A 27,657-nucleotide genomic window follows, 5' to 3' on the forward strand; every position below is an offset into this window, starting at 1 on the left:
CTATATCTTCTAAGGACCCTGAACTCTTCTGCAGCAAGTGCCCAATTCTTATTTGTCATATTAATGGCATTTTGTAAGTTGGATGTGTTGTTGTGTTGTCTGCTGAAGTTTCTTATTTTGTTCATGGAGTTTAGTGCAGGGGATTTTCGGCTACTCATCCTCAGAGGGAATTGGGGTGGAGGGACACAAAATTTTACCAAATTGTGGGCAGAGATACGTGCTGAAAATTCTTGCTCCAGCGACTAGCAGCAACAACAACAACTCAGCCTTTTCCCAACTAAATGGGGTCGGTTACATGGAACCTTACAATGACAAAAGATTAATAAAAGTAGAAAGAAAAAAACATAACAACAATATTGACACAAGTCAGCGTTATTCTAACTAAACGGGATCAGCTACATGGATCTTTGCCCTTCAATCAGCTCTGTTCCAGGTCATAGTTGAAACAAGACCTAAGCTATGCATGTCTTTCCTCACCACTTCTCCAGAGTCATTTTAGGCATGCCCCTAGCTCTTTTACTATCTTCAATCTGAATCAAGTCACTCCTCCAAACTATAACATCCGAAGGCTTCCGTTGAACATGACCATGCCACCTCAGACGATTCTCTCGAAGCTTATCTTGAATCAGGGCAACTCCCAAATCAGCTCTAATATGATCATTCTTAGTTTTGCCACACATCCATCTTTACATCCTCATCTCTGCAACACTTGGCTTATCTATATGGCGCTTCTTAACTGGCCAACATTTTGCACCATATATCATAGTTGGTCGTATGACAGTCCTAAAACTTTCCTTTAAGCTTTAAAGGAATACACTCTTCACACAACACTCCAGATGGATCTCTCCATTTCATCTATTCTATTTTAATCCTTTGGGTAACTTCATCCTCTATATTATTTTCTTTATGTACAATTGAGTCCAAATATCTAAAATAGTCACTTTGTGGGATCTCCTTCTCAGCAATATTCACCACCTCATTAACCATTCTAATGTGGCTAAAGTTACATATCATATACTCTGTCATTGTTTAGCTTATCTTAGACCTTTTGATTCCAAGGTAGATGTCCATAATTCCAACTTGGAGTTAATCCCTACCTTTGTCTCATCCACCAGAACAATATCATCAGTAAAAGCATACACGGATGAACTTCATTTTGTAAGTCTCTGGTTAAATCATCCATAATAAGCGCAAACAGATAAGGGCTTAAGCTGACCATTGGTGTTACCCAACTATAATTGGGAATTCACTACCTTGGGACCCCACAGTTCTTATGCTAGTCACTACACCATCATACATATCTTTAATAATGTCCACATATCTACATGATATCCTTCTCTTCTCCAGTATTTGTTAGATTAACTCTCTAGGAACTCTGTCATCGGCTTTTTATAAGTCAATAAAGACCATATGGAGATCCTTCTTGCCCTCTCTATATCTTATAGAGTCTCCTAAGTAGGAAAATAGCTTCCATCGTGGATCTTCCTAGCATAAAACCAAATTGGTTCTCCGAGATAGTAGTTTCCTTTCTCAGATGGGTTTCAATAATCCTCTCCCATAACTTCATCGTATGACTCATTAGCTTTATGCCTCTATAGTTATTGCAGCTCTGAATATCACCTTCTTTTTTGTAAATCGGGACCACAATGCTTCTCCTTCATTAATTTGTCATTTTCTTTGAACTCATAATCTTGTTAAACAACTTGGTTAGCCAAGATAGACCACAAATCTCTAGGCCTTTCTACACCTCTATTGGGACCTCATCTGGGCCTGGAGTTTTGCTTACTTTTCGTCTTTCTTAAAGCTTCTTTTACCTCAGTTACCCTAATTTTGCGTATATAGCTACGCAATATGGTGTCAGGATGAGTAATACAGCCTTTTGGGGGCCTATTACCCAAAAAATCTTCATGAAGTAGGCTGTAGAAATCTGCCTTCCATCTCTCTTTAATGTGCTCATCCCTTACTAGTACTCTACCATCATCACTTTTAATATATCTAACGTGGTCGACATCTTTAGTCTTCCTTTCTCTCATAAATCCGTAGGCTCCAACGACTTGCAAGGTACCCAAAAAAAAGAAAGCAACTTGCATGGGCTAAGGTTCTATGACTGCTTATTCTGTACATTGACATACCAAACCTATTCTCATTCTAGAATCTATTTTTTCTACTAGTTAACAAACATATTTTTATGTTTGACGTATAGATTGTTTGTAGAAAGACTTTAGCAGATATAGGATAGAAACAGAAATAGAAATCATACCAAAGAGAGCCTTCTGTAATTTGCACTTCATCTTAATAAAAATCCATCTTAATCCATCCTATTTGAGGGCCTTGAAGAAACAATTTAGAGATGTTTAGATTCCAGCTCTGTAATTTCATACTGTTTAATTTGTCAGTTAATTTTATGATTTATCATTTTCTTCTGGGTAAGGTCAGTGGAACACACACAGGTTGAGTGAGCTCTACTCATGACTTTAAAATGCATTTGGTCCAGGGAGAATGTTACCCATAATCCCATTCTGTTCATTTTAATGATGAGTTACATGACTCCCTTCGGTCCATTATGCAAAGTTTCTGACATAATTATTTTTCACAGTTTTCCTTCTTAAATCTGAACATTACTCTATTTATAAGAAAAAATTAATAATTATTTGTTAATTTGGATAGGTTAAGTTTGACAATATGATCAAAGAAGAAGCTGAGGGTGGAAGAGAAGACATGTTAATTGATGGGTGTGAACCTGAACAGAGGCAACAGAATGCTGTTCCTGAAGGATTTAATGCCAATTATCTTAAATTATACTATGGTAATTTCTAATTTATTTTTGTTTCCTTTGGTTCTAATTCTTGATTTGGTGTTTTTAATTTGTTGGAACATCCATTGTTTCCCTTTGAGTGCTGCCCATAGAAAAATTCTTCCCTATTGTAGAAGAAATGCTGTAAATGTTTTGATAAATTAATTGGCTTTTCCTTGACGGACATGCCTCTTATTGATTTTTATCCATCTTTGATGTTTTTATTTGTTGGAACATCCATTGTTTCCCACTTTCGCTTTGAGTGCTGGCCGTAGAAAATTTCATCTCTATAGTAGAGAAGATGCTGTAAATGTTTTGATAAATTAATTGGCTTTTCCTTATGGACATGCCTCTTTCTGATTGCTTTCCATCTTTCTCCTTTTTTTAAAAAAAAAATAAAATTTGAACATGTGATCCAACATTGGAAGATCTTCTAAATGGACCCACTATGGAATATTTTGCCCTGCCTTTTTTTTTTTCTTTGCTTTTTGGTAGAGCAATTTGCCCTGATTTTGCCGCGCACTAAAACATTTCAAAAAGCTTCTAATTTAGGAAAAGCCACAATTTCCATTTCTGTGCAATTTACTGGGTCATTAGGCGATCTGTGATATCCCTATGATGAGCCAATTATTGGGCTATTGTTTACTCCATTAATCTGATAAATCACCATCTCTTGGATAGTCATATCAAATTTTGAAATTAAATTTGCTGATACTTTATCATAAATTAAATGATGTGATTAAATGGGTTGTTAGATTCTTCCTTCTCTTGATTCAATTTTGGCAGTATCCTATAGTGCCCATCTAAAGTTTGCTTATTAAGTAGTTGGGGACCTGATTCGCATCGGATGGCCCAATGCCTGGATGATGGAGGGGGTTTTTTGTATGAGCTTTCCAGTGTTAGGTATCATTATGAGATTCTACCTTTGCCTTAACTTCGATATATTTTATTTATGCATGCGGTGGCTTGTGAATTATTTCCCATAATTTGCTAGATTGTACAATTAGTTTGTCTTCTGCTGCTTGCCATTTGCTACATGTTATAATCAAGTTTGAGTTTCTTCTATAAAGTGGTATATGTATTTACTACTTACTAACCCCATTGAATGCCACTCTTTTGTCAGGAAAGCTGTTTCCACACATTGATATCTTTAAATGGATGTCCTATGGAAATGGTAATTTAAGTTCTCTTGATTTTTATTTTTTGATTTGCTAGTTGAAGTTTCCTGAAGAACCTGCTCATGCCATTAATTTCTCTGCCTTTTTTCTCTTTCCTTTTCCCCCACCTTTGTTGTTTTATCTTGTCTCTTTGCTGCTTGTAGATGGGAAGCATCCGGCTTGTGATCCATCCTACTTTGGCAGAAGAGAATTTTCCTTTACCCTGGAAAATGATATATATTTGCGGTTCCAGTCCTTCAACAGTGCGGCAAAGTTGGAGAATTCCATCAAAGACAAGTGCCCATTTAAAATTGATATTGGGCCTGTGCACAGTGTAGATGTATGATTTGCATGCTTTTAAGTTTTCAAGCAAAGATCTCAATGCTTATGGCTTCAGTTGATTCTTTTATCAATAAATGAAGTCTTGGACAAGCTGACAGAGTCTAGGACAAACAAAGAATATAAAATTTATCAGAAATGCTTGTAGGACGTACTGGATATGGAAAAATTAAATGCTTCCGGTCATTGTGATTCTGTTTGTAAAGCTCCTCACAAACTTTTGTCTTGATTTTATTGAAGATATTTGTTATGTATGGAAAATATTTCTTCTTCAATGTATAAAGCATGACGCTGGTCTTTCTATTCCCTTTTATAAAGCATGCCATTTCATTGAGTGATCGAGAAATAACTGAATCATTCACAAACTTAGCAGAGTCATGGAATTTCAAATGTAGCCTCTCTAGTCTGCTCAGTTTTCCACTATGCTTTCATCTAAAATATTATTGTTGCCTATGAATTCCACTAGCTATTGATGTGTTACAATTATTTTATCTTATATGCTACAGCCTGCTAAAAGACACGCCTACGCACAATCTGGTGATAATGTTTTCACTCCAGTGGAGAGGGAGCTGATTTTTGATATTGTAAGAAATTCATTTCTAGCCTTATTAAACAATTATTTCCTACATGGAAATTCAATAAACTATGGATTGGCTCCTAAGCATACTCTTAAAAAACAGGATATGACAGATTATGATGATGTTCGATATTGCTGCTCAGGAGCAGATGTTTGCCTTGATTGCTGGCCATTGATGACTATTGCTATTAAAGTAATTGATACAGCCCTTAGAGGTATGTGTCACTCTACACTTTGTTATTATGATTATATTTTTATCATCATCATCATCATTATTAATTGTTGTTACAGTTGTCAGGGAGATGCCTAAGTGATAATGTGGTCCTTGATACCCAAGGTATCCATAACTAGAAGGCGAAGGAGACATATCTGCTATGTTGAAACATTCCTGAAACGAGGCAACTATACTTGGAATTTTGGTGCTCGTGTAGGCAGATCATGGTCGCTGGCCATTCAGTTGGTGCCATGACAACTGTAGATTGTTTATTATTATATAAGTAACTAACTTATTTTTCTTCGATAAGTAATAAATTTATTAAAAAAAGAAATAGAGGAATGCATGAAAAAAGGAACCAACACTCCCTTGTAACAAACTGAACAATACAACAAACTACAGAAAGAAACAAAAACGAATTTTCACAATGGAACACTTTCCCCAATGCATAATTTTGGCCATAAAGACACTATTTTGCTTACTCATCCACTATATCAGTTGCTGACCTCTGCTTCCACTGGAATGAGGTATTTACTGGGGAAGCAAGATGAGTGATGTGTCTAATGAGGTTTGCAAGTCTCCAAGTCCATTCAGATTTCCTATGCATCCATCCAACAACAGTGGCAGAATCCACTTCCATAACAAGATTAACTCTAAAGGTATTTATGAGCTCTGAAGGAAATAGCTACAATCAAGTTTCCTCAGGGAATAGGACCTTGGTAAGCTCACAGAATCCTTCCTTCCCCATCTCTAAGTACTCCCTCGACTCCAGAGGGCCCTGGCTTCCCAAGGGAGTTAGCAAGTGAGCAACCATCAAAGTTGAGCTTAAGAGAGCCAACTGGGGAAGTTGTCTACGCAACTTTTAGTCTAGTACGGGGAGTGCCGAGCTCACAATCTGAAACCATTCCTGAAAGAGGAACCTGAGCGGAATGTCCACAAATAGTAGGTCCGTAATGTAGTAGTTAGGTTAGGGTTTGATGGTGTGGTTATGCTAGGCTGGTGTGGAGAAGTCTATCAGTATTGGTCCAATGATGTTTGGATGAGGGGAAGTGAAAATTCAAAAGGCAGCAGGTTAGGCTTTTGGGTTTTGAAAAGAGGGAAGTGATGGAATCTAGGTTTTAGAGATGGAATTAGGGCAGGGGGTCAAAGTCGAGTTCTCTAGGGTTGTAGAGTGACACTCGGCCTAGGTTTGAGGGGCAGTAGATGGCTGGATGTTGCTAGAATGAAAATTAGGGTTTTGGGTTTTAATGGAGGTAAAGGGAAATTAGGGTTTTTTATTGATGCGATGGGGGAAGAAGTCAAGGTGAGTGGAAGGGGAGTTGTGGAGATGCTGTGGTCCAATTTTGGTTGAATTCTGATGGTGGGTTATGGCTGTAAGTGAATTAGCAAGGTGTCGATTGGATCACACACCAATCCCACCTTGCTTTGATCACACACAAAGCAGTTCTTCACAAGGAAGAGAAGCAGCAGCTTGCAAAACAGAGTTTAATTTTCAAAAAGTGGAGAATGAGAGAGCTCCCCGAATTTCATTAATTAAATAGGCTTAACAGCCCTTTACTCCTATTGAGCCTAGGAGTCTAAAAGACCCCCTAGCCGGCTAACTAAACCCACACTCCTTTCTAAATTGTGGGAGTGTGGTGTGGACCCAGAAAAAAGAAAATTACATAATAAAATAAAGGTGACTCAAGTCACTTCAATTGAACCACTGGTTCAACCAGTTTGGGCCGGTTCAATTTAAAAACATAAAAACACTTAAAAAAAAACCAAGTATGGATCCACCACTAACACTACTGACTATTCTACTTGGACAACAGCTTCTTATTCTTCTTATTGTGGATGTAGTGCTGTAGCTCTGCATCAGTCTGCGGCAGCCCAATGAGCCACACTCTCAGGGAGTCAGGGAATGTGCTGAATAGATGTCCTCACATTGGAGAAAGTACCCCTGGAAAGTCAGTGTTCCTCTCCTCTCAGATGCCCCAACAAATGGCCAGCCTGGAAACTCCCCACTTGAACACAATTTATTGGGCTCATGAACAAATTGCAATGTGCAAATGACAGGAGCTCAGCTCTGAACAGAGGCAGAAAAAGAAAGTAAAAGAAACAAGAGGGGAAAAAAAGAGCATACAGAACACCCAACAGGCCACTGAAAGCTTCAAAAGTGCTACTGAGACACTGAACCCTTAAATCACTCTTAGCATCACAAACAAATGAATAAACTCCATCCCCCAATCAATATCACTGTCTCCAAGACTGAATGCAAAGAAAACTTTCCTTCTAAGGGGGGAAAAAGATGAGCTCAAGTGAAACTTATTCTCCCCTCCAACCACCACTCCCCCCCCCCCCTCCTGCAAAAAAAAAAAAAAAAAAGATCTCAAAGTGAGGCACTTCTACCCAATAGAGTAGGAGCTATCACATTCTTTTTCCTCTTTACTGTCTTCCTTTGCCCCTCCTTTTGTTGGATTGGATTTAGTTGGCTTCTGGATGCTTGCCCCCCAAGCCCCACATTGAACTAGGATTCAAGGCTTAGCCTCATTATGCGCCTCTTTGTCATTCACAGAACTTACTCCCATTTTCTGTTCTGGTTTTGGACCTACCAAGCCCAGGGAGCAGCCGTCTAAGTACCATGCAGCTTTGCATGGCCTGAGCTGAAGCTCCATGGAGAAGATTAGTCTTTGGTTGGAACAGAAGGCATGTGTGCCCATCATAGTTGTCAAGGCGGCAAGACGACTCAAGGCAGTGGAGGGGTGTCTAAGCGTTTAGGCAACAAGGCGACCGCCTAGGTGACCAAGGCACTCTCAAGTGTTATTTTCTATTTTCCCCATTTTCTAACATTATTTAGTGTGCTACAATATATACCTTATATCATCAAAAATCAACATTAAGCCTCCTTAAGTCATAAAAAATCAACATTAAGTCACTTCAAGTCATAAAAAATCAACATTAAGCCACATCAAGTCATCAAAAATAACATTAAGTCACATCAAGTCGTCAAAAATCAATATTTTGCCACATCAAGTCATCAAAAATCAGCATAGAACTAGAAGACATTAGAACTAAAGAAGCAAGCTAAGTTTGAAACAATCAAAACATACATTTGGTTTACACTAGTCTCAGATTTGGTTTATACTGTTCCTAGAAAATATGATCTTATCTATAAGTAATTAAATTGCTCTCAATTTAAAGAGATGTTCTTGTTCTCTAAGAAGTTTGACTAGTCAAATGATTTTATTTTTACATGAGACTTTTTGTATTAGTTAGAGCACAAATCCAGCTTTCCAATAAATCCAAAATTGCTTAAATCTGATTTATATTGAAGAAGTTATGTTCCGGTCAAACCTTATTTGATATGCGTGAATGCTGTCAAAATCGCTCTACATAAAAATATTTGTTTAGATATCAAAACAAATGAATATTTTACCGTACCTTTGGTTTTTAGCAATGTTTTACCATATTAAGATTTATAAAACTTTTAGATATGAGAAAAACCCCAGCATTTGAAAATTGAAAATTTCACCTACTGTCGAAAATCCAGTTTTTGTTCTTGAACTAGGTGGTTGACTTTTTATCCTTTTGGAATTTTATTTTTTAACTATTTTTATTGGATTGAAATAGGGGGGGGTATTTGCTTATTTATGAATAATATCTTACGTAAATGAAATTACAATATAAAATCATTTACTTGAATGATATTAGGCATAAATAAGGTCCAATACCGGGTTCGATACCAATAAAAACCAGTGCAAGGCTCCTTGCAATAAGGCTGCAGTCGCCTAGGCCCTAACAAAACCGCCTGGACGCCTAGGCGACGCCTTGACAACTATGGTGCCCATTGACAGGGCACCCTCCTCCGACTTCTTGAAATATTTAACAGAGAATCCCCTCTTCCCACTCCTCATCCCCCTCCACCTCACCAGCCAAAAGAAAAAAAAAAAGAGAGGAAAAATGCATGATTTGGAGCATCTTCAATGTTCCATTTCAAGCCTTCTATACTCTCAGAAGTACCTCCCTGGCTCCCCACAACTCCTCATCTGAAATCTCTCCCTACTCCAGGCCATCTGTATGTCAACAGAGACAACATATCTACGGCAGTAAATATTATTATCATTATTAGTGTAATTTTTATCATTGCTAATCTTATAATGATTGTTGTTCTATATTGGTATTCGCCAAAGAAAGAGGGGAGACCTATATGAATGAGTTGTATAAGTAAAAAGAAAGAAAAGAGTGGTATCCAAAAGTAGCCACTTCAACCACAGAAATCAATTCCTAAAAAGATGGTGATGTTTCGTAGCCATTGAAGAAAATGCTAGCAATGATTCTTTTAGCTCCTTGGGGATAGATGGCTGTAGGAAAAATGTAACTGAATTGACCTTGTTTTTCTGGTATGATAGAGGCAAGTTGCTGACCTCTGGTCTTAATCCTTTATGTAACTGAAGATCTGTGGCAGTTTGTTGTGTCTAATGTTGGTATTGGGTCAAGCCTCCTAGTTTAATCCAACACATCTTTGTCTGCCTAATCACTGGGAATTTTCTTTTATAAGAAAATAAAAGCTAATCTCTTAAGTTGGTGATTCTGTAAGGAGAATTTAGTACGATAAGGCAAACTGTAAGAATTTTTCATTGCCGTTTGTTACGCATGCTTTAAAACTTTTAACTTGAATACATGTTAATATGTAAGTTACATCATGCCATTAGTACTTTTGTTGTGTATTATTGGGCATAGCACATCTGCGTGGTTTGCATTAAATTTACTTACCTTTATAATTTTGTTTTTCTGTCAACAATTTTAATGTAGATGATTTTGGTTTCAATCACATTCTTTGGGTATATAGTGGTCGCCGGGGTGTTCATTGTTGGGTTTGTGATGAGAGAGCAAGAAGGTATCGGAGTTAAATGAGTTTCTAGGAATTTACTTCATGAAGTTTTCTAGCTTATTATTGTATTTTTTTCCCCCCTTTTGGTGATGAGTAGATTTGTATTGAAAATTGTAAAGTTGAACCATATTGCCATTATTTTTCAGGTTAAGTAATGATCAGAGGGCTGCAATTGCTGAGCATTTCTGTGTCTACAGGGTAGTATGCTATTGTCATATGGTATTATCGCATCTGTCATTAGATATGTGCCATCTCATTTTTTAATTCGTTCTTATGGTAGTTGTTCGTGGTATTCTGTGTTTTTAGGGTAATGAAAATAGTCGGAAGATAGTTTCTTTTCAAGGCCCTCTTCATCCTTTTCTAGTGTAAGTGTTGTCTGTTTTGTGTTTATCATTACTGGCCTTATCCTTGTGTTCTTCAAGCATATTTTTGCTCTGCAGAAGATCATATACAGAAGTTCTGAAAATTTTCTTTGAGAAGAAATTGCTTTGTGGGCAACAGCTGTTTGCAACTGAGGAGAGATTCGAAAAGATTCTAAATATGATTCCGGAACAATGTAAAAATTTTGTTTTTTTCTTCAAATGAAATACTACCTTTTGCTTATCTGCTAGATCCCACTAAGTCTTTGTTATTTTCTGCTATTTAGATACATAATAACATAGTTGGCAGCATTGCAGCTATTGCTTCTAAGCTTTGGGACAAGTGGCAGGAGACCCATCGGTCGTCTGCATCAAACGAAGACATTAATGTTATTTGGTGGGAGCAACTAAAACATCTCCTACAGTCTGGAAAACAGAAGGTGCAAAATAAAAATTACTTAATCCCAACCCTATTTAACACATCTTTGTCATTTTAATATGACTATGATAGATGTAGAAACCCTACCTTAACCACCATCAAATAAGGCCGTGCTGTTTGGACACCTACAGTATTATTACCTGATCCTGACCCTCTGTGATGGTTGGTTCTAAATCTTCTGATCCTGTTGGTTAATTTTCAAAACTTTTAAGTATTATTTCATTGGATCATCTTCAAGATTCTTCTTGGGTTCAATAATTGGTTTGTTGATTTTCAAAATGAAGGTTTGGGTCCAGGTCATAATAACATTAATATGTAAATTCAATTTCTGATAAAATGTGCCTTGCATGTATGTGCAGGTAATGTAAGACTAGAACCAGAATAGGGTCTAATCCCAGGCAGGATCAAATAAAAAACCAAAAAGATAACCAAAGAGAACAATGGGATCTCAAAAGAAATCTTAACTTCCTTCTTGAAAACCGAAGAAATCGTCTGAGGGAACCAAAAGAACAATGGGAACTCAAATGAGGGAACAATTTGCTTGGTTGAAGCAACAAATAAAAACCCACAAATTTGTATCCTGTTGAAGCAGCAATCAAGAATATGATCTCCTAAATAAAGAGAAGCCACAACAATCAAACTAGTGGTGTTGAATGATTCTTGGATCTCAAAACCTTGATGCAAACTCCAGAATACACACCCGATAGCTTGGTTGCATGTTTTAAAACAAAACAGAAAAATAGAAGAAGAATGGGGATCGAGTAGGGAAGAAAGGGGAAAGGAAGGTTAGGCTATCTCAGCCTGGGCTTCTCACCCTGGGTATCTCATCCATCCTATCTCAGGATTTTCACAAAGGCTCAAGCTAATATTCATTAATCAAAATTTGTGTACAATGCTGGCCTCCCTTACAAACTTATATAGAAGACTCAAAAATAGACTTAGACACTAAAAAGGAAAGGCCTAATCCTATCCTCAACTAATAAGGTAGCCTAAATTGACTAGGAAAGTGAAATAATAAAGAAAACAAACTCAAATAGGACTCTAACTAAACTAATGAAGCAAATCCCGTTTTCCTACTTTCTACCCATATTTTTAGGCTCATTAAATTAGCCAATTGCAAAGTAAGCCCATGGGATCAAAGTCCCAATACATATATGACCCAACCTAAAGCTTATTTTCAATAAAATAAACCCTTTAGGTGACTTATCTACATCAGCAGGCCATATGTTTGGATGTGCACATTGTCTTTCTTGGTCACAATGTTCCAGATTAACTTGAGGATACCCGCTGTGTTAGCATCCTTGATCCTTCTTAGACCCAAGCCTCCTTCACTCTTGGGGAGGCAAGTAGAGGCCCAGCTGATCGGATGCATCGGGTATATGAGTTATTACTCATATACTAAGAAGGTAATTGTAATTGAACATTATTGATATTTATAAATACATTAGCTAGCCATCGATTAGGGTTACTTAACATCCTAATCAATCTGCCCTCTTTTCTCCTTTCTTCTTTCTTCTTTCTACTCTTTCTTTTCTTCTCGCCTGCACAGGTGCTGGTTAGTGATTTTCTGGTCTTGTCACACTGTGCATGTTTGAAGTCTGTAACAGTTTGTGCCATGTTGAGGGCTGACCTGGTAGATCTGGACTTTCTAAACTTTTGGATTAACCACTTTTATGGTTCACTCTCAAGGTCTTCCCATGGCTCATTTTTTCATTGATCTTTTGCTGCCATGTCAGGACCATTTGGAAATAGCAGTTGTCACAATATTAGGCCTGGTCTTCTAATAAAAATGTGGCTAAGCTTTGGTTTTGGGGCGTATACTTCATGCTTCTCAAGTTTCTGATGCCGCAGTGGTTTTATATTTTAAATTACTGGTAGTCTATTTGTCTCATAAAAACGTCACTTAATAGTTTGTAGGGTGAATCCATGACATTAATCATAGGCAGTTCTTTTTTTTTTTTCTGCCATATCTTTGTATTATTCTAGTACAGGAAGCATAGCTGCCACGGCGTCTAGGCGACCCAAGGCGTTGGAGGTGGCCTGGATGCAAGGCGACACCAAACAAGGTGACCAAAAGGCCTGCTTAGACGACCAGGGCGACACTAGTTGTCAAGGCGTCTGGATGCCAAAGCGATCACCTAAGCGACACCTTGACGACTATGACAAGAAGCTTTGACTAATTACTTCACAAGCAATTTTATTAATGTCTTATCTGAAAATTGATTCTCTTGAATTCTGTATGCTTTTCCAGAGGCTTCGGAAGTGTGTCGAAGAGATTATATTCACTTATGCCTATCCCAGGATTGATATGGAGGTTTATGGAGAACCCTTATTCATGGGTGGCTTATTCTATTAAAAAAAAACTATTTTAGATCTGTTTTTTCCTTCTCATTGATCATGTCTGTTTTTACATAGGTTTCAAAACACATGAATCATTTGCTGAAGGCACCATTCTGTGTGCACCCGAAAACAGGTCAGTATCATAATTGGGCTGTGGTCTATATCATCTTTAAAAATATGTATGAAGAAAACTGTAATGTTTTGTGTCTGTTTGTTTCTAGCATTATGTGTGTGTGTGTGTCTGAGACTGCTCTAGTCATGCAGAAAACGGTGTAGTTAAAGCATCACCTTGGCAACACGTACCTCGAAACTGTTATGTTAACTTTTATTTCCTAAGAGAGGGTAACATCATTTACTTTCTTTTTTTTGGGAGGGGGGGAATAAGTCAAGATAAATCTATTAACTAGTAACTAAAAGCCCATTTGACCAACTGAATCCTTTATGAAGTTGAAAGATCAATTTATAAAGGGCTTTTGAGTTGCCTGAAAGCATAGGTGCATTTACTATTGTCAAATCCTGAACTTTGAAAATCTTAGCTTTATTTCCTGATTTAAGCTTTTAAGTTTTAATCATGAGTGTGTGTGTGTGTGTGTTTTTTTGGGGAGGGGGGGAGAGGTGGTGGTTGAAATTGTGGGTGTGGGTGTATGCATGTGTATGTGTGTGCTTGCATGTTCAGTTTGGCTGCATAAGCATTGCCTAGTCATCATGTATTCAATGGCTGACCTTTGGATACCTAAATACCTGTAGATTACCTATCTGCCATAATTTGAGTTGAAAAACTCAATCACTCAAGTAGTGAAAGTGTGAGGGACTGATCCTCCGAGAAAGGATTGGGTTGAAGTTGTGAACTCGTGAAAACAACTCTGTAGGGTTTGAGTGTGAGCCTTGCGAAAAACACTGGGTTGTGAACCCGTGAATATTGGCACCATTGGAAGTCCAATACCGTTAGTGTTTAATGTTTGTGCTTCGTTTGATTATCTACCTAAACAGAGTTATTGTAGTTGTGAGTTGAAAAACTTCATCACTCAAGTAGTGAAAGTGGGAGGGACTGATCCTCCGAGAAAGGATTGGGTTGAAGTTGTGAACTTGTGAAAAAAACTCTGTCAAGGGTTTGAGTGTGAGCCTTGCGAAAAACACTTGGGTTGGTTGTGAATCCGTGAATATTGGCACCATTGGAAATCCAATACAGTTAGTGTAAACCCAAGTGCAGAAGTGTGCTTGGTAGTGGATGTGGGTCAAGGCGATTTAACCACTTCAACTTGTGTGCCTTCCTTGTGGTTTGCATTTGTTGTTTTCATCAACTCTATTATTCCTTGAGTGCCTAGTTGGAAAAAAACGAAAAAAGTGGGCAAACATCATTGGAATCCAATCCATCCCCTCTTGGTTGCTATTTTTATGGTCCAACAGAACTGCCTACAGACTTGACTAAGAAGTTGATTTGCTATGTTTCTTACTCTTAAAATGACACATTTTCTTTTTACATTTACTAGTTATTGGTGCCAAACATCTTCCAAATTTTGAGTGATCAGTTGGAAGATGCTTCTCAATATAAAATAACTCACTGAATTATTGCTTGTTTCACTAGGCCGTGTTTGTGTTCCGATTGACCCCAGCTGCTGTGAAGAATTTGATCCTACAACTGTACCAATGCTTTCCACGGTGAGCGTGACTGAAATGTTTCTGGTTCTCACAGTTGCAGCTTATCAGCAAACTTTTTGAATGCCAAGCATATTATTGAATTATGGACATGTAGGATATCAGTACCATTGTCTGAAATTAATAGATTAATCACATTTAGCCCCAAGAAATTAATAAAAATATACTGCATTGACTGGTGCCTCCTAATGTAGCTAGCTGCAAAAAAATATGGTTATCTAGATATGGATGTGTGTAACTTAGATGTCATCACACTGTAACATAATTCTTATAGGATTAGTAATTCATGTCTGATCAGTTTAGTTGCCAACCCTCTCTTTCTCATAAATATAGTTGAATGCTTAAGATCATCTTGACAGGCCAATCTATTTTAGTTAATAGATGATATCCTAGGTGATCCAACTGATTGATTGTGCAAATCACCACTGCTTTTTGTCATGTTTATGGTATAATATCGGATTATGGTAATCTTGAGCTTCAAACTCTTTCTTTTTCTTCTGATGATCCATAGTTTAATTCCTTCCAGCGGTTTCCAAATGTTTATACTTATTATGGAAAGGTATTCTTGCTAAATGCTGGCCAAGAAATCGCCGGATTCTTCCTTTTGATAGAGAGTGGCTTTGGGTTGATATGATTTTTGGAGGTTCTTCTCTTTGTGATGTGGTCGGAAAGCTTTTTGTGCTGCGATCAATCATATTTGGATGGAGCGAAATTTACGGAAATGGACTACCAAATCCCGATCTCTAAACCAGATTTGGAACTCTATCTCCTTTGAAATTAAAACCAAATTCAGTTCGGTTGCTCCCTCTTGTAAGGACACCCCAAGGAACAGGCTCATTGTTGTCTCCTGGGGTCTTCCCTCTATTTCCCTCCTAGCTGTGGGCTCTTCTGTTTGAGTCTTTTGGCTTTTGCTCCCTGTTTTGTTTTTCTTCTTTTTCCTTCCTATTTGAGGGCTGTTGTTCTTCTTTCCTTTGGTAATGAATTTATTATTCACCCAAAAAAAAACATTGAGATATCAGTTCTTTTTTCATTCCAAACCTTGATGTGAAAGTGAGACCTATCATTCTAATAGCATATACATAAAACTCATTTATTACCTGCACATGCAAATTTTCACCAAAAAAAACATCTCCAATCTTGATTCCAAAAAAATGCGAAATAGTAGTTTTCTATATTTTAATGTTTAAAACCGTATTTTTCTGTTCTAAACATTTAATACATATTTATGTCAAAAAAGGATGAGCGTATATGTTAGCATATAAATGCTCTAATACTTTTTCATAGTTGTGGAATTTTTAACCGTATTTTATCTCTTACAATTGACTCATGTTCGGACATATACTGCACTGTAATCTTCCTGTTCACTAATCTGCTGACTCTGATTCTCCATGGCTTATACTGTTGGCAGAATCGTGGATTAGAAAGAAAGAATGAGAGAAAATAATGTGTTGTATTCATTGATAGGTAAGCCCCTCTATTATATAGGGGAAATTACAAAGAGACTAAACTAGACAATGTGGGACTAAAACCCACATAGCCCACTTACACTTAATAACATAAGAAGAATAAAACTACCTCAAAAAGACCAAAATACCCCCACGGTATTCTGGATTACATATTCCAACACTCCCCCTCAAGCTGGATTATACAAATAAGCAAAGAAAGAAGATCCAGCTTGAACTAAAGAAAAAATAACTCCTTATAATGCTAACACTCCCCCTCAAGTTGGCGCATACAAGGTACTAATGCCTAACTTGAACAAAAAAAGGGAAAAAATTAATTTGTAGTAGAATCCAGCTTGGCAGATGAAGCTACCTTCAAGAACTTGAAAAAATATAGGTCTTCAAAACCTGGGCAGACTTGAGCAGCAAACTTTCACCAATCTTTAACAGCTGTTCATTGATGAATCTCTGATTGATAATCTTAAAGATAAGCAACTAGGGCAGCAAGTAGATGAATCAAGCAGCAGAAAAGATCAAGCAGCGGAAAAAATCAACCCAACTGTAGAACCTCATATAGGCAGGCAATAACCAAACATCTTCAATACTTTAATACTTCAATCTCCCCCTTACAGCAAACTCAACCCAATAACAAAGTAGATACCCATTGGCAATGGTGAAAACTCTGATATTCTATGTTTTGCACCAAGTGTAAAACAAGTTCTGCTTCTACAATGTCTGCAGGTGTACTGTACATAATTCCCCCGTCACGTGTAGTACATGTGGACATAACAGAGATGATGTAAGAGATAGGGCAAAAACATAATATTCCAGAATTTTCCAAGAGGTGCTAAGGGTAATGGAAAAGGAAGAAATGGCAAATTAGAGAATACCATTAACTTCCAAAGGGGTTATGGGTATATGCCAAAGGTATGTTTTGGGAGGTGGTGAAGTGAAAAGAGCAATGGGATAATGAACCATGGACAAAAACAATGCAACACAGTAATCTTCAACCTTTTTCAATCAATCAAACTAATTCCAAAACACCAATCTCCAATGATCAGATCTGAATTATAAAAAAACAGGTCTGATTTTTAGAAGGAGAAGGCACCATTTTTCAAAAAACTTGATCGATCTTCACACAAGGAAGAACCAGTGTGCAAAATTCCAAACTATAAACTCCCACATGCTAAATAGAACTGACGAAGATATCTGGACAGCAATGGATGTAAGAAGCTTCAACAAAAAACTTGGATCAGATCTGAATTAGTGAATAAGGCTAGGATCAACCTCTCAAAGTAAGCCGGATATGAATCAAAAAGGCTTCACGTAACTGAATAGGTTCGTAATTGCAACCTATAACCTTGGAACACACTGTTGTAATCCCAAATAAGCTGATCTTCAGGGTAGTAGATTCGAGTCTTCAATAATGACAGAAATTCAATCTGCAATAGTAGGATACTCAGTCTCAATAATAGGGCAGCGGTAGTCCACATGACATTCAAATTCAGTAGGATTCTCTCTCTCTCTCTCTCTCTCTCTAGACTTCTTTCAGTCTTTCTACGATTTAAAGTTTTAAACAACCAATAGCTTTGTAAGATGAGACTGTGTCAAGTTGCGCTGAGGAATCAGTAAAAGTTCTATTAGTAGTTTAATGAATGATTGTGAGATATTGATTCACCTTTATCTGTCCGAAAATAAAGAAAACAAATTTATATGTCTGTTAATAACCTTCAATGTGATTTAATATGCAGCTTCTGGAAGAACTCAACATGGGCGGTTCAAGAATTGAAATTGATAATGGTATACTACCTACGTGATGGTGCATTTTAGCCTTTCTTCTAAGTTCACAGTCAATATGGATGTGGCGTGATTCTTTTATGAGATCATAAGGTGTGATAATTAACTTTTTTTCTCTTATACTTGATGGCAGAATTGGATAGAACTTCACTTGGCAAATCAATCAGGTTTTTCAGATCATCCTTCTTGCAGCCTCTACTGAAATCTTGCAAGGTTCTTTTCATACTCTTCAATTTTATTTGGATTTGGTACTTTATCATAGATAGTCCTTTTGAGACAGTTAAACCTTTGGAAAAAGCTAAGAACTTTTAGAGTTTGCTTTTGCATTTTGGTGTCTGTAGTCCCTCTTTGTCCATTTTAAAACAAGTAAACATCATTAACTGTACAACAAATATTTGTCACTTCCATACATTGTGAATGATGTAGGAGGAGATGGAAAGTTCATACAATGCCAATATTCAGCAGTCCAAAAACTCGTTAAGCTGGTAATGTTTCTCATATAAATTCTGTTACCATGTTACAAATATTGGTTCCACATCTCTCTGTTCTACCTCTGAAATAGAGTTGAAGTTTTAATGTTTTATGGGATTTTAGTAAACATCTCTCTCAAGTATGTAAATATCATGTATTCCTCCCCAACAGAAAGAAGGAAAAAAAACAAACAGTATTTGTTGTCATACTTGTTCCAAAGCCCATGCTATTTTGAGGTAGATGGATTTTTGATGCACCATTTAAAATAGTTTCTGACAATATCTCTCAAGTTATCATGCACCATTTGATCTGTTCTTATAAGTTCTCTGATTTTCTTCTTTAATCCAAATGAGTGAAAACACCGGTAGTTAGGCTATGATAAGTGACTAGGCCAAGTGTTGGCCTGTTTTTCTGATTCCAATGAGCATATATACCAAATTGCTCAGATGTGAATTTGCTTGAAATTCTTCATTTTTATCCTTTATGCTGTTGTAGATGTCTTCTATCCACGTAATTAAAATATACGTACCTTTCTACTTTATGGTTTAAATTTTGGTTGTTGACATCTGAATATTTGTTTCCGTGGTTATGAGCAGTTATGCCGAATTAATATTATGATTATTATTTAAAATTACCTATTGACTGTTATTTTATGTGGTTGTATAACAGTCATAATGAATGTTTTTCCTCCCATCCCCCCTGATCTAGCCTGTCAGTGGACAGACACTGGGTGGTATGCTTTATTTCGAGCTGGATAAGCCATTCAATCTTTTCTGGGTCTTTGATCCTTCCAAGAATATGGGACCAAGTGGAGATTGGGGAGGTTCCACTATTGTACTTTGTGATCTGAGAGTACCTTTAAATTGAAACAAAAGGTTAATAAGATGGTTACAAGTTTAGCTATGCTTAAGAAAGTAAAATTTTGCTTAGTCAAGTAACAGTAGATACATAAAATGTGTAGTTAAAAGTTTAAACTTGTGACAAACGCAAAAGCTTAGGGCAACTCTAGCAAGTCTTTTGAGATTGTATGATCTTGTAAAGTGAAGACTAAATACAGCAACATAAGGAGCCTGTTTAGCAAGAAGTCTTCAAAAGGACAAGGGGAAGGACAAATCGTCTATGCCTCAAGAGTGGAATGCCAGCTTTTAGTGTGGGTGGTCCATCTAGTCTATTTGAAGCTTTGTTAGAAATTACTGTTATAGATGAAGACAAATTTCATGAATACATGGGCTGGTGGGAAAGGAAACCTGTGAAATATTATCGCCTTATGTTGTTTGGGTTCTTTTCCCCCAATAATGTGCTACTCATTGGAAACAAGTCTACTCAAATCCTGAACCTTTATTGAAACATAGGTTAAGTGTTACCAGGCAGCTGGGAGCACTAGCAAAGCATCCAATGGGGCTCTTCTATGTCCTCTTGATATGTGAGAGAAAATCTATCTTGGAAAGCAAAGTGAGTCTTAAAAGCTCAGTTTCTTATTAAAATCTTCTTAAGATACTAGTTCGCACCAACAGTAACAAATTTTGTAGTTCTATGAGGGAGGAATATAGTAGGCAAGTACATTATATAACGTTTGAGTTAGAGTAAGCCCAATGAGAAGGACAGCAGCTAGGAGAGAGACAATGGCCCAAGGGTTGCTAAAGTAGTCATGCTTCAAGATGGCTCTCCATGTATTCCATTTCTGGTCGAAGTATCTATTAACAGTGATTGATACACCAGATAGATAACAATCGTTGATGTCGAAGGAGATATGCCTACAAATGTTGTTGAAGAGACAAGCCACCTCCTCATTGCTCCCAAGTCCGTGATCAATGATCCCTCGGCGACGTAGATACCCCACATCTCGAGTAGTATTGACAAGTCCATTCATGAAATTCACATAGGAGGTGACATCGTTACTGCAGTGTGGATAGCACTGCTCGTAAGCCATAAGATTGAGGAAGATGGACTTGGTTGAGTCATGGATTACCAAGGTAGGGATGTAAAGAACACCATTCTTGAATTCAATGTCCAGGAATTTTTTGGTTGCCTTCCTCTCGAACTTTACTCCCGAGTCCCTCAGCGCTGTAACACAATGCATCAGTGCTTGGGTCTGCTGTCTCTTTTCAGGCTCACACCCAATGCATGAAAATGCAGCATTGGTGGGGAGCAGACACTGCTGAATAACATGGAGAAGATGTAGGCCTGGTTCATTGATTTTCATCAAGTCATAGTCTAGGTTGTGGCAACATGGGATGATTGAGTTGAAGAATTGGAGTGCTTGTTGACTCACTGAGACATGCTCGTCTGGGTCACAGGTGAGAGCATATAACCTGTCTAATACAAAGAGAGGAAGCTGGTTTTCAAGCATTAACAGGTCCCTTTGGATACATGGCAGGAAACCACGGGTAGTAAATATGGGGTCACCCCATGAGTAACCACAATGTATGAACCCCTTAACTGATACATTTATCAATTCAATTATGAAGCATGCATCAAGCAACATCATCTCCACAAATTCTCGGCTATTGATGTTGTCAAGAGATTCTGAGTAGCAACTTCTAGTCTTCTCTTCAAGGTCGGCCATGGCCTGTAAGTAGAGCTCCACTGAATGCCCTGTACGTTCAAGGAGATGATGAAGGAGGCGCCACTTGTCCTTCTCCTTCCCTTTGAGGTTGGTTTTACAATGATGGTAAGGACCGATTGAGACTATTCGGGGATCATAGGCTTTTGGATCGATTTCTCTGAGGTGCTTGGGGACTTTAAAGATGATGTGGTTGAGCCAGGAGTTAGTAGCTTCACTTGGGGAGACTTGATCAAGCTTCTCTTTGATGGTGATCACCCAATCTGCTGTGTTACTTGGAGAAAGATGTTCTCCTCTTTCTTCTCCAGTTTTGTGATTAAAATCAGGTGACCTTACTTTTTCGTGTTGTTGGATTGAAGTGTTAGCCTTTCTCTTTAACCTCTTCTTCCCAATCCATAGTTCAGGGATTGTCATACTGGTTTTTGCTTTGTTTTGTTTTGTTTTGTTTTTGGGGTGGGGTTGAAGAAGGCGGCAAGGAGGTGAAATGGAAGAGATGAGGAAGGATAAGATTATCATTTCAAAGGCTGCTTTATTTGCTTAATTAAAATAAGGGAAGATAAAATCAATATATGAATTGACAGGTTACCTAACAACGATGGCATCTTGTGCTCTGGGAATCTCTATGCAGAATATGTCAAAACATATATGGTGTGCGTGAGGTTCATCATCCTCAATGGTCCCTCAACAAGCCATGAACCAGTTCTCCCTCAGGAACCTATACCTTGGTCCACATCTTCTCTAATTGGTTTGCCCCCTCTCTCTCTCTCTCTCCATGTCGATCACAACAATACTCCAGACACACCCTCCCACTTCAGCCACCCTACTTTAATTATTTGTGCAACAATCATCTTGAACCTATACGTTTTATGTGTTCCTCTACTCATGATCAAAATATAAATTAGTATAATAGTTGAGACCAACATAATTAGAAACTCAATACCTACTTTAGAATGGACAATATAATAAAAGGTCTTATACCATTTCACCATTCCACTTGCATGAATTGCACCTATAATTTGTATGTGTTCCCCTACTCATGATCATCCATCGTCAAATATTGTTTCCCAAAATTCTCTTCTTTTCTTTTATAGGGGGAGCAACCAAATCCTTCTTATTACGGTGGCACTCCCGCTCTCAATCCTTAAATCACTCTTAAAGTGAATGCACTCAATCAACGAGTTCAAATATTTAAAAGCAGTCCTTGGAACGGAATAAAAAACACAGTTAAGGCCTAAACCAGGCGGGCTCGGTCCACTGCTGGTCCGGGCCTAGAATTGACACCCTTAGACGATACGGGCTTTGATACCATGTGAAGAGGTAAATTACCTTGTGGTGTTCATTATATAAAGGGTAAAGTATACGTACCCCCCTATAATGCACCAAATATTCCTCGTACCCTCCTAAGCGGCTCAATATTCCACGTACCACCCTTCAATATTCCACATACTGCCCTTGCTTTACTCCCCAAATGCCAGATAGGTCCAATCCGTTAAATACCATCGTTAGATGCCAAAATTTTGACCATTTTACCCTTTGCTCCATTTTCTTAAATCTGAAAAGACTTAATTACCCTCACTTATTTGTTGTCCTAAACTAATTGAAAATGATCATTTTACCTTTTGTTTTATTTTTATAAATGAAAAGACCTAATTGCCCTCATTTATGTATTACTCTAATCTAATTTGAGAAGACTATTTTACCCCTCAATATTTGTTCCTAAAAATCACCCTCATCTTCCCCAAATCAACTCACTTAGAGCGCCTTCATACTTAGAGAAACAGAGAGAGTTGAGAACACACAATGCCGCCTAAGACTTCTAAGCACAATTTCCACACCCAACATCAGTATAGCTTAGGAATTGGAAACAGAACTCGCCATGAATACCAGCTTCATCATAGTATTATAAAGAGAAATAAAATCCGTGAAGAGATCTAAGTACCGAGCCAGAAATACTATCGCGTAAAGCTCCTACGTTTTGAGCGAAATCCCTAATCTCCAGAAGATTGTTAAAAAAGCTTAGCCCCACCATTACAACCAAGACAATCTCAATACAATTAAATACTAGAAGAAACCCACTCAACAGCCCAAAGTGGAAGAAGAAGAAATGAAGAAGTCGTGTTACATTTGTTACTTGAACATGATTTAGTGGCATAGATTTTGAGCAGCAGTATCAAAATACTGACCAAATGCATCACATCGCCTACAAATCGAAAGATATTCATGGCTGAAAGGAACGAACCGAGCCGTTTGGTTGCCCTAGATTCCTGGACTCAAAGAAGGAATGAATGCGAGGGAGAGACCAGAACGAGCGAGCGACAGAGAGAGAGGGAGAAGGGTGAACATGTTACACATCCTCCCTATTTTTTGTTAGGAGAAGGTTCTCTAAGCAAACGGGCATGGAAGAGTGCACGAATGAAGAACAGTTTTTATATATGAGGGTAGTAAGGTCGTTTTCTATGAAGTTTGAGAGAAGTTTCAGAAATGGAAGATGGATTTTGGGGAAGATGAGGGTATTTTGGTAATTATGCCCTAGCAAGGGCATTTTAGTAATTAGGTTGGATTAGGTTCTTAAGAACAAATTGTGGGGGTAAAAGGGTCTTATCAAATTAGGTTAGGGCAAAAAGGTCTTTTCATATTATGAACAAATAGGTCAGGGTAATATTTGGGGTTTTTAGGAACAAATATTTAGGGGTAAAATAGTCTTTTCAAATTAGGTTAGGATAATACATAAATAAGGGTAATTAGGTCTTTTCATTTATAAAAATAAAACAAAGGGTAAAGTATTATTTTTTACCCTTTGTTTTATTTTCATTTATGAAAAGACTATCATTGAGAGCATCATTCAAATTCCTAAATTTTGGGACTAAGACGATCAGGAGAAACTTCAGAACTAATGGGAATTTGAATGATGCTCTCAATCTCAACAGATAAGAAGTATTTCCTCAATTTAGGAAGGTCCCACTGCATATGCGAATCAATCAAATCCGAGACTCAAAGGAGGGGGCAATCTAGAGGCGTAGGAAGGTGAAGTCGATACCCATCGAGCATAGGAATCCATGGGCCCTCCCAAATCATAATAGAGCGACCATCTCCAACAATCCACAAGAGCCCTCTGTGTAGAAGGGATCTACCATGCAAAATACTTCTCCAAGCCCATGAACGCCTATGTCTAGCTTGAGCTTGGGAAAAGGAGCCATTTGGAAAATATATACTTCTAATCAGCCGAGCCCACAATGAGTTACTGTTAAACAGCAGATGCCATCCCAGCTTCGCAAGCAGGGCTTGGTTTTGAATGGTTAGGTCTTTTAAACCCAAACCTCCTTCAAGCTTGGGGAGGTTCAAACAATCCTTGCTAACCCAATGAATTTTTCTCTCTTTCTTTTTTTGCCTCCAAAAGAAGTTGCAGCTAGCCTTGTTTATATCCTCTAGAAGCCCTTTGAGGAAGTTTGAAGTGAGACATGGTAGCCAACGCCTCGGCTTTGTCACGTTTTAATCATCAGTAAAAGTTTCCTTTACCAAAAAATAAATAAATAAATAAAATAAAACATTTATCAACTCAAGCCCTTTGAAGAATGAAGAATAAGAATTGATATACAGAATCTGATCTCCAATTGCATGAGGACACGTTTAATAGGGCCGAACCAAAGAACAGTTCATGAAATAAGAACCAACAACCCGGTTAGACCCTCAGCCATTGCCTCACGCCGGAATTATGCGTAAGGGACTTTACACATGGCCTACGAAGAGCACAATCACTGACAACACTAGCTCAGGTATTGACAAATTTGGTTAATGGTTCCTGCTTGGATCTTCCTCCTAACTTGAAATATACGCAACCCTAAGGACAAGGAGGACAATTTCAGACAATAAGGAAACTACGCTCAAATAGGGCAAGGTAAGGTAACTAAACAGAGACTTCAGTCTATTTTCTCCTACTAATGTTCCATTGGCTCAGACCCTGAAGCTTTGGGACCAAGCTTTCCATCTCCAAACCCGTTAACTATTATTTTATTCTAAGATTTAACTTAGACATAGGAGAGTCCCCCAGCCAACTCCGGACCGCTGGGGCAAGATCTCTGCAACAACAACAACAATTAAAACCAAATATGCATTAAGTGGCAAGAAGTCTCATAGGGTAGTGTTCATTTCTTTAACCTCCCTTACAATCTTTTTCTGCTCAGTTAATGTTATCTTTGCCTACAAATATCGTTATCATTAGTGCTTTTGGAGTTGTTCAAGATTTTTGTGCTCAAATATAGCTTTTGTTCGTTGGGGCTCAAGCTAATATAGGAAGAATGTGTTTCTTAATTTGGTCGTGCGAGAAAGAATTGAGATCAGCAAGTGACCTTCCTTCCTTTTGACCAAAGCAATTTGAAAAGTAGTTTCTCATAAACTCTCTTAAGTAAAACCGCTGAATATGTTTGTCTTTAGGCCTATTAGTCTTAGAGCTTGCCTTAAATAAAAAATAAGGTCAAATTTTTTTTCTTCATTAAATCAACCCACCTTACAATGTTACATGGAACTTTAAATCAAAGATCGATTGATTTTGGTCAATCCCAAAATCGAGATTTTTTTTTTTTTTTTGATAAAACCGAAATCGAGATATGCAAGATCTCATTTTGAGGTTTCGACATTGGGTTTTGACCCTAGGCCTCCTTGAGCTGAAATCCAACCATCGAGGGTCGAAACTTGGGTTTTGATTGTGAACTGATTTGAATTCTCTGTATCTTTTTTCAATAAGAGACTTTGTATTCATAAAGTATAGATAAATACTGTGGAGTATTTGAAAATTCAAAAAATGAGAGAGAGATAAGATTTGTGAGATTATCTCAAAGAACTCAAATTTGAATTTGAATTTGAAATTGAGACGTTATTGTTAATAAATAGCATATGTGAACATTTTACAACCATAAAAACAGAATAGACTTAATCAACAAATTGAGATGAGAAATCAATTTAGTTGCTTCATTCGAAGCTATTATGAATATACATTTTTAGAATTAGGAAAAACCATAAGACTCCAGCCCATGGTTTTGTAGAGTACAGGTCTCCTCGATCGGCAGATTCACCTAGATCGATATTGGTATCGGCCGAGGCCGGGGCCAAGGCCGATCCGATACCAATCCACTTGGTTGATCCAAGGGTAAAAAGGTAATAAAAAACTGGTTTTATTAAAAAAATATACCCAAGTTCGTCCGATCTAGTCCGATTCAGGCCCGATCCAATACCCGAGAACTAAAACCATGCTCCACCCTGCCAACACCTGAGAGATGAGACTGACTAACTTAGCCAATCTGCACTTTATGGGCGGAAGAGAAATGCTTAGCTGCAGCAACCATGGCTGCTTCTGTCCCTGTCGGCGGCGATACAGATTTCAGAGTCTTCAATTTGTCATGATCACCTCCTCCTCCTCCTCCAACAGACAAACAGGAGAAGGAAAGCACGTTTCTTAATAGTGGCGAGTACCAACTACCGGCGGCTCTTTTATCTCCACTCATCTTCTTCGATCTTCTTCTTTTTCTCGTAATAAATGCGTTAAAACCACTCCTGTGTGATATAGAGTTGTTAATTTTCTCCCTCTTTCAAGCCAAGTAACAGCAATTGACGGTACGTATCAAAATGAAATGAATTTCAGTGTCGATCACTAGCAGAAGCTCTCTATATCTCACTGACTTCAGATCGACCCACTTAATTGACACTAAGTTCTCTTGCTTGCTTGCTTCTTGTCTTAGATCTTGTTGAGCTCTCTTATATATACAGCTGAGATATCTTGGTAATCAAGCTAGGCATTGATTGACAGGTGGATTAGGTTGACAAAGTCTTCCTGAGATTTCCGCCTTTACATGAGGACAATGCGGGTCATTTTCAGATGTCCCAAGACGATTATGTGTCTAGGTGTATTCGCCACGCCTAACGCATGACCGGATAACCTTCTTCACTTCTTCCTTTCCTTGCTAGGGAAAATTATCAAATCAATCATTGTCTACCTCGCGCTCTCTCTCTCTCTCTCCAAAGAAAAAAGGCCCAGTACAAAATGATTCGTAGATAGGTACTACGGGTTATTTTTACTTGGACAAGAAGTTATAGCCACAAGCACCCGTAAGACCTAACATGAAATCATACATAAGACAATTCGACTCCTCTACTTCTGTCTGTCTTTACTAGCTGGTCACTTATAAAATGTGACATAAAATGTTAAAAGGAAATCACCACCCCTCCTCCCCCCCAACTTAGATCAGATTATACACGTGACATAAAATGTTAAAGGAAACTTTGAATATAAGTTTGTATTTGCCCACAAATATCGCTATCTTTAGTACTTTTGGAGATATTCAAGATTGTTGTGCTCTTACATAGCCTGTGTTCCTTTGGGCTCAAGCTAATATATGAAGACGGCGTTTATTAATTTGATTGTGGGAGAAATACTTGAGACCATCACGTGACGACCATGGTTCTGTTAGCATCCAAATCTCACAAATTGGGATGCGGTTATTCGTGCCATAAGGTCGTGCATTGCACGCTGGCATCAGATGGTTACCATTTTAAATTTGGTTTGACAGAATGGAAAGGTAGGATCCGCCATGATTATAGATGGTGAGAGGTTACAAACCCCATATGGCACAGGAGATTAGTACT

General features: G+C 37.9%; 2 protein-coding genes across 2 annotated transcripts; one reads left to right on the forward strand and one right to left on the reverse strand.

The window, feature by feature from the left end:
• Positions 1-2,663: 2,663 nt before the first annotated feature.
• Positions 2,664-18,735, forward strand: LOC122663815 (DNA primase small subunit-like). Its single transcript, XM_043859465.1, has 16 exons — positions 2,664-2,806; positions 3,918-3,968; positions 4,116-4,291; positions 4,797-4,874; positions 4,971-5,082; positions 9,876-9,960; positions 10,101-10,152; positions 10,261-10,319; positions 10,395-10,510; positions 10,632-10,753; positions 13,004-13,066; positions 13,168-13,225; positions 14,678-14,751; positions 17,942-17,990; positions 18,121-18,200; positions 18,414-18,735. Exons 1-16 carry the CDS (start codon positions 2,683-2,685, stop codon positions 18,474-18,476), a joined length of 1,362 nt encoding a protein of 453 aa, XP_043715400.1. The 5' UTR covers positions 2,664-2,682; the 3' UTR covers positions 18,477-18,735.
• Positions 18,736-19,898: 1,163 nt separating this feature from the next.
• LOC122665239 (UPF0481 protein At3g47200-like) lies at positions 19,899-21,455 on the reverse strand. Its single transcript, XM_043861330.1, has one exon. It carries the CDS (start codon positions 21,433-21,435, stop codon positions 19,990-19,992), a length of 1,446 nt encoding a protein of 481 aa, XP_043717265.1. The 5' UTR covers positions 21,436-21,455; the 3' UTR covers positions 19,899-19,989.
• Positions 21,456-27,657: the final 6,202 nt, after the last annotated feature.

The sequence above is a fragment of the Telopea speciosissima genome, chromosome 6, assembly GCF_018873765.1.
Source record: "Telopea speciosissima isolate NSW1024214 ecotype Mountain lineage chromosome 6, Tspe_v1, whole genome shotgun sequence".
NCBI lineage: Eukaryota > Viridiplantae > Streptophyta > Magnoliopsida > Proteales > Proteaceae > Telopea > Telopea speciosissima.

Bases quoted from the DNA above. Each gene is read 5' to 3' on its own strand.
- LOC122663815 (XM_043859465.1), top strand. From the start codon at position 2,683: ATGATCAAAGAAGAAGCTGAGGGTGGAAGAGAAGACATGTTAATTGAT. The intron at 4,875-4,970 runs GTAAGAAATTCA...CTTAAAAAACAG, and splicing joins GGGAGCTGATTTTTGATATT to GATATGACAGATTATGATGA. The intron at 13,067-13,167 runs GTTTATGGAGAA...GTTTTTACATAG, and splicing joins ATCCCAGGATTGATATGGAG to GTTTCAAAACACATGAATCA.
- LOC122665239 (XM_043861330.1), bottom strand. From the start codon at position 21,435: ATGACAATCCCTGAACTATGGATTGGGAAGAAGAGGTTAAAGAGAAAG.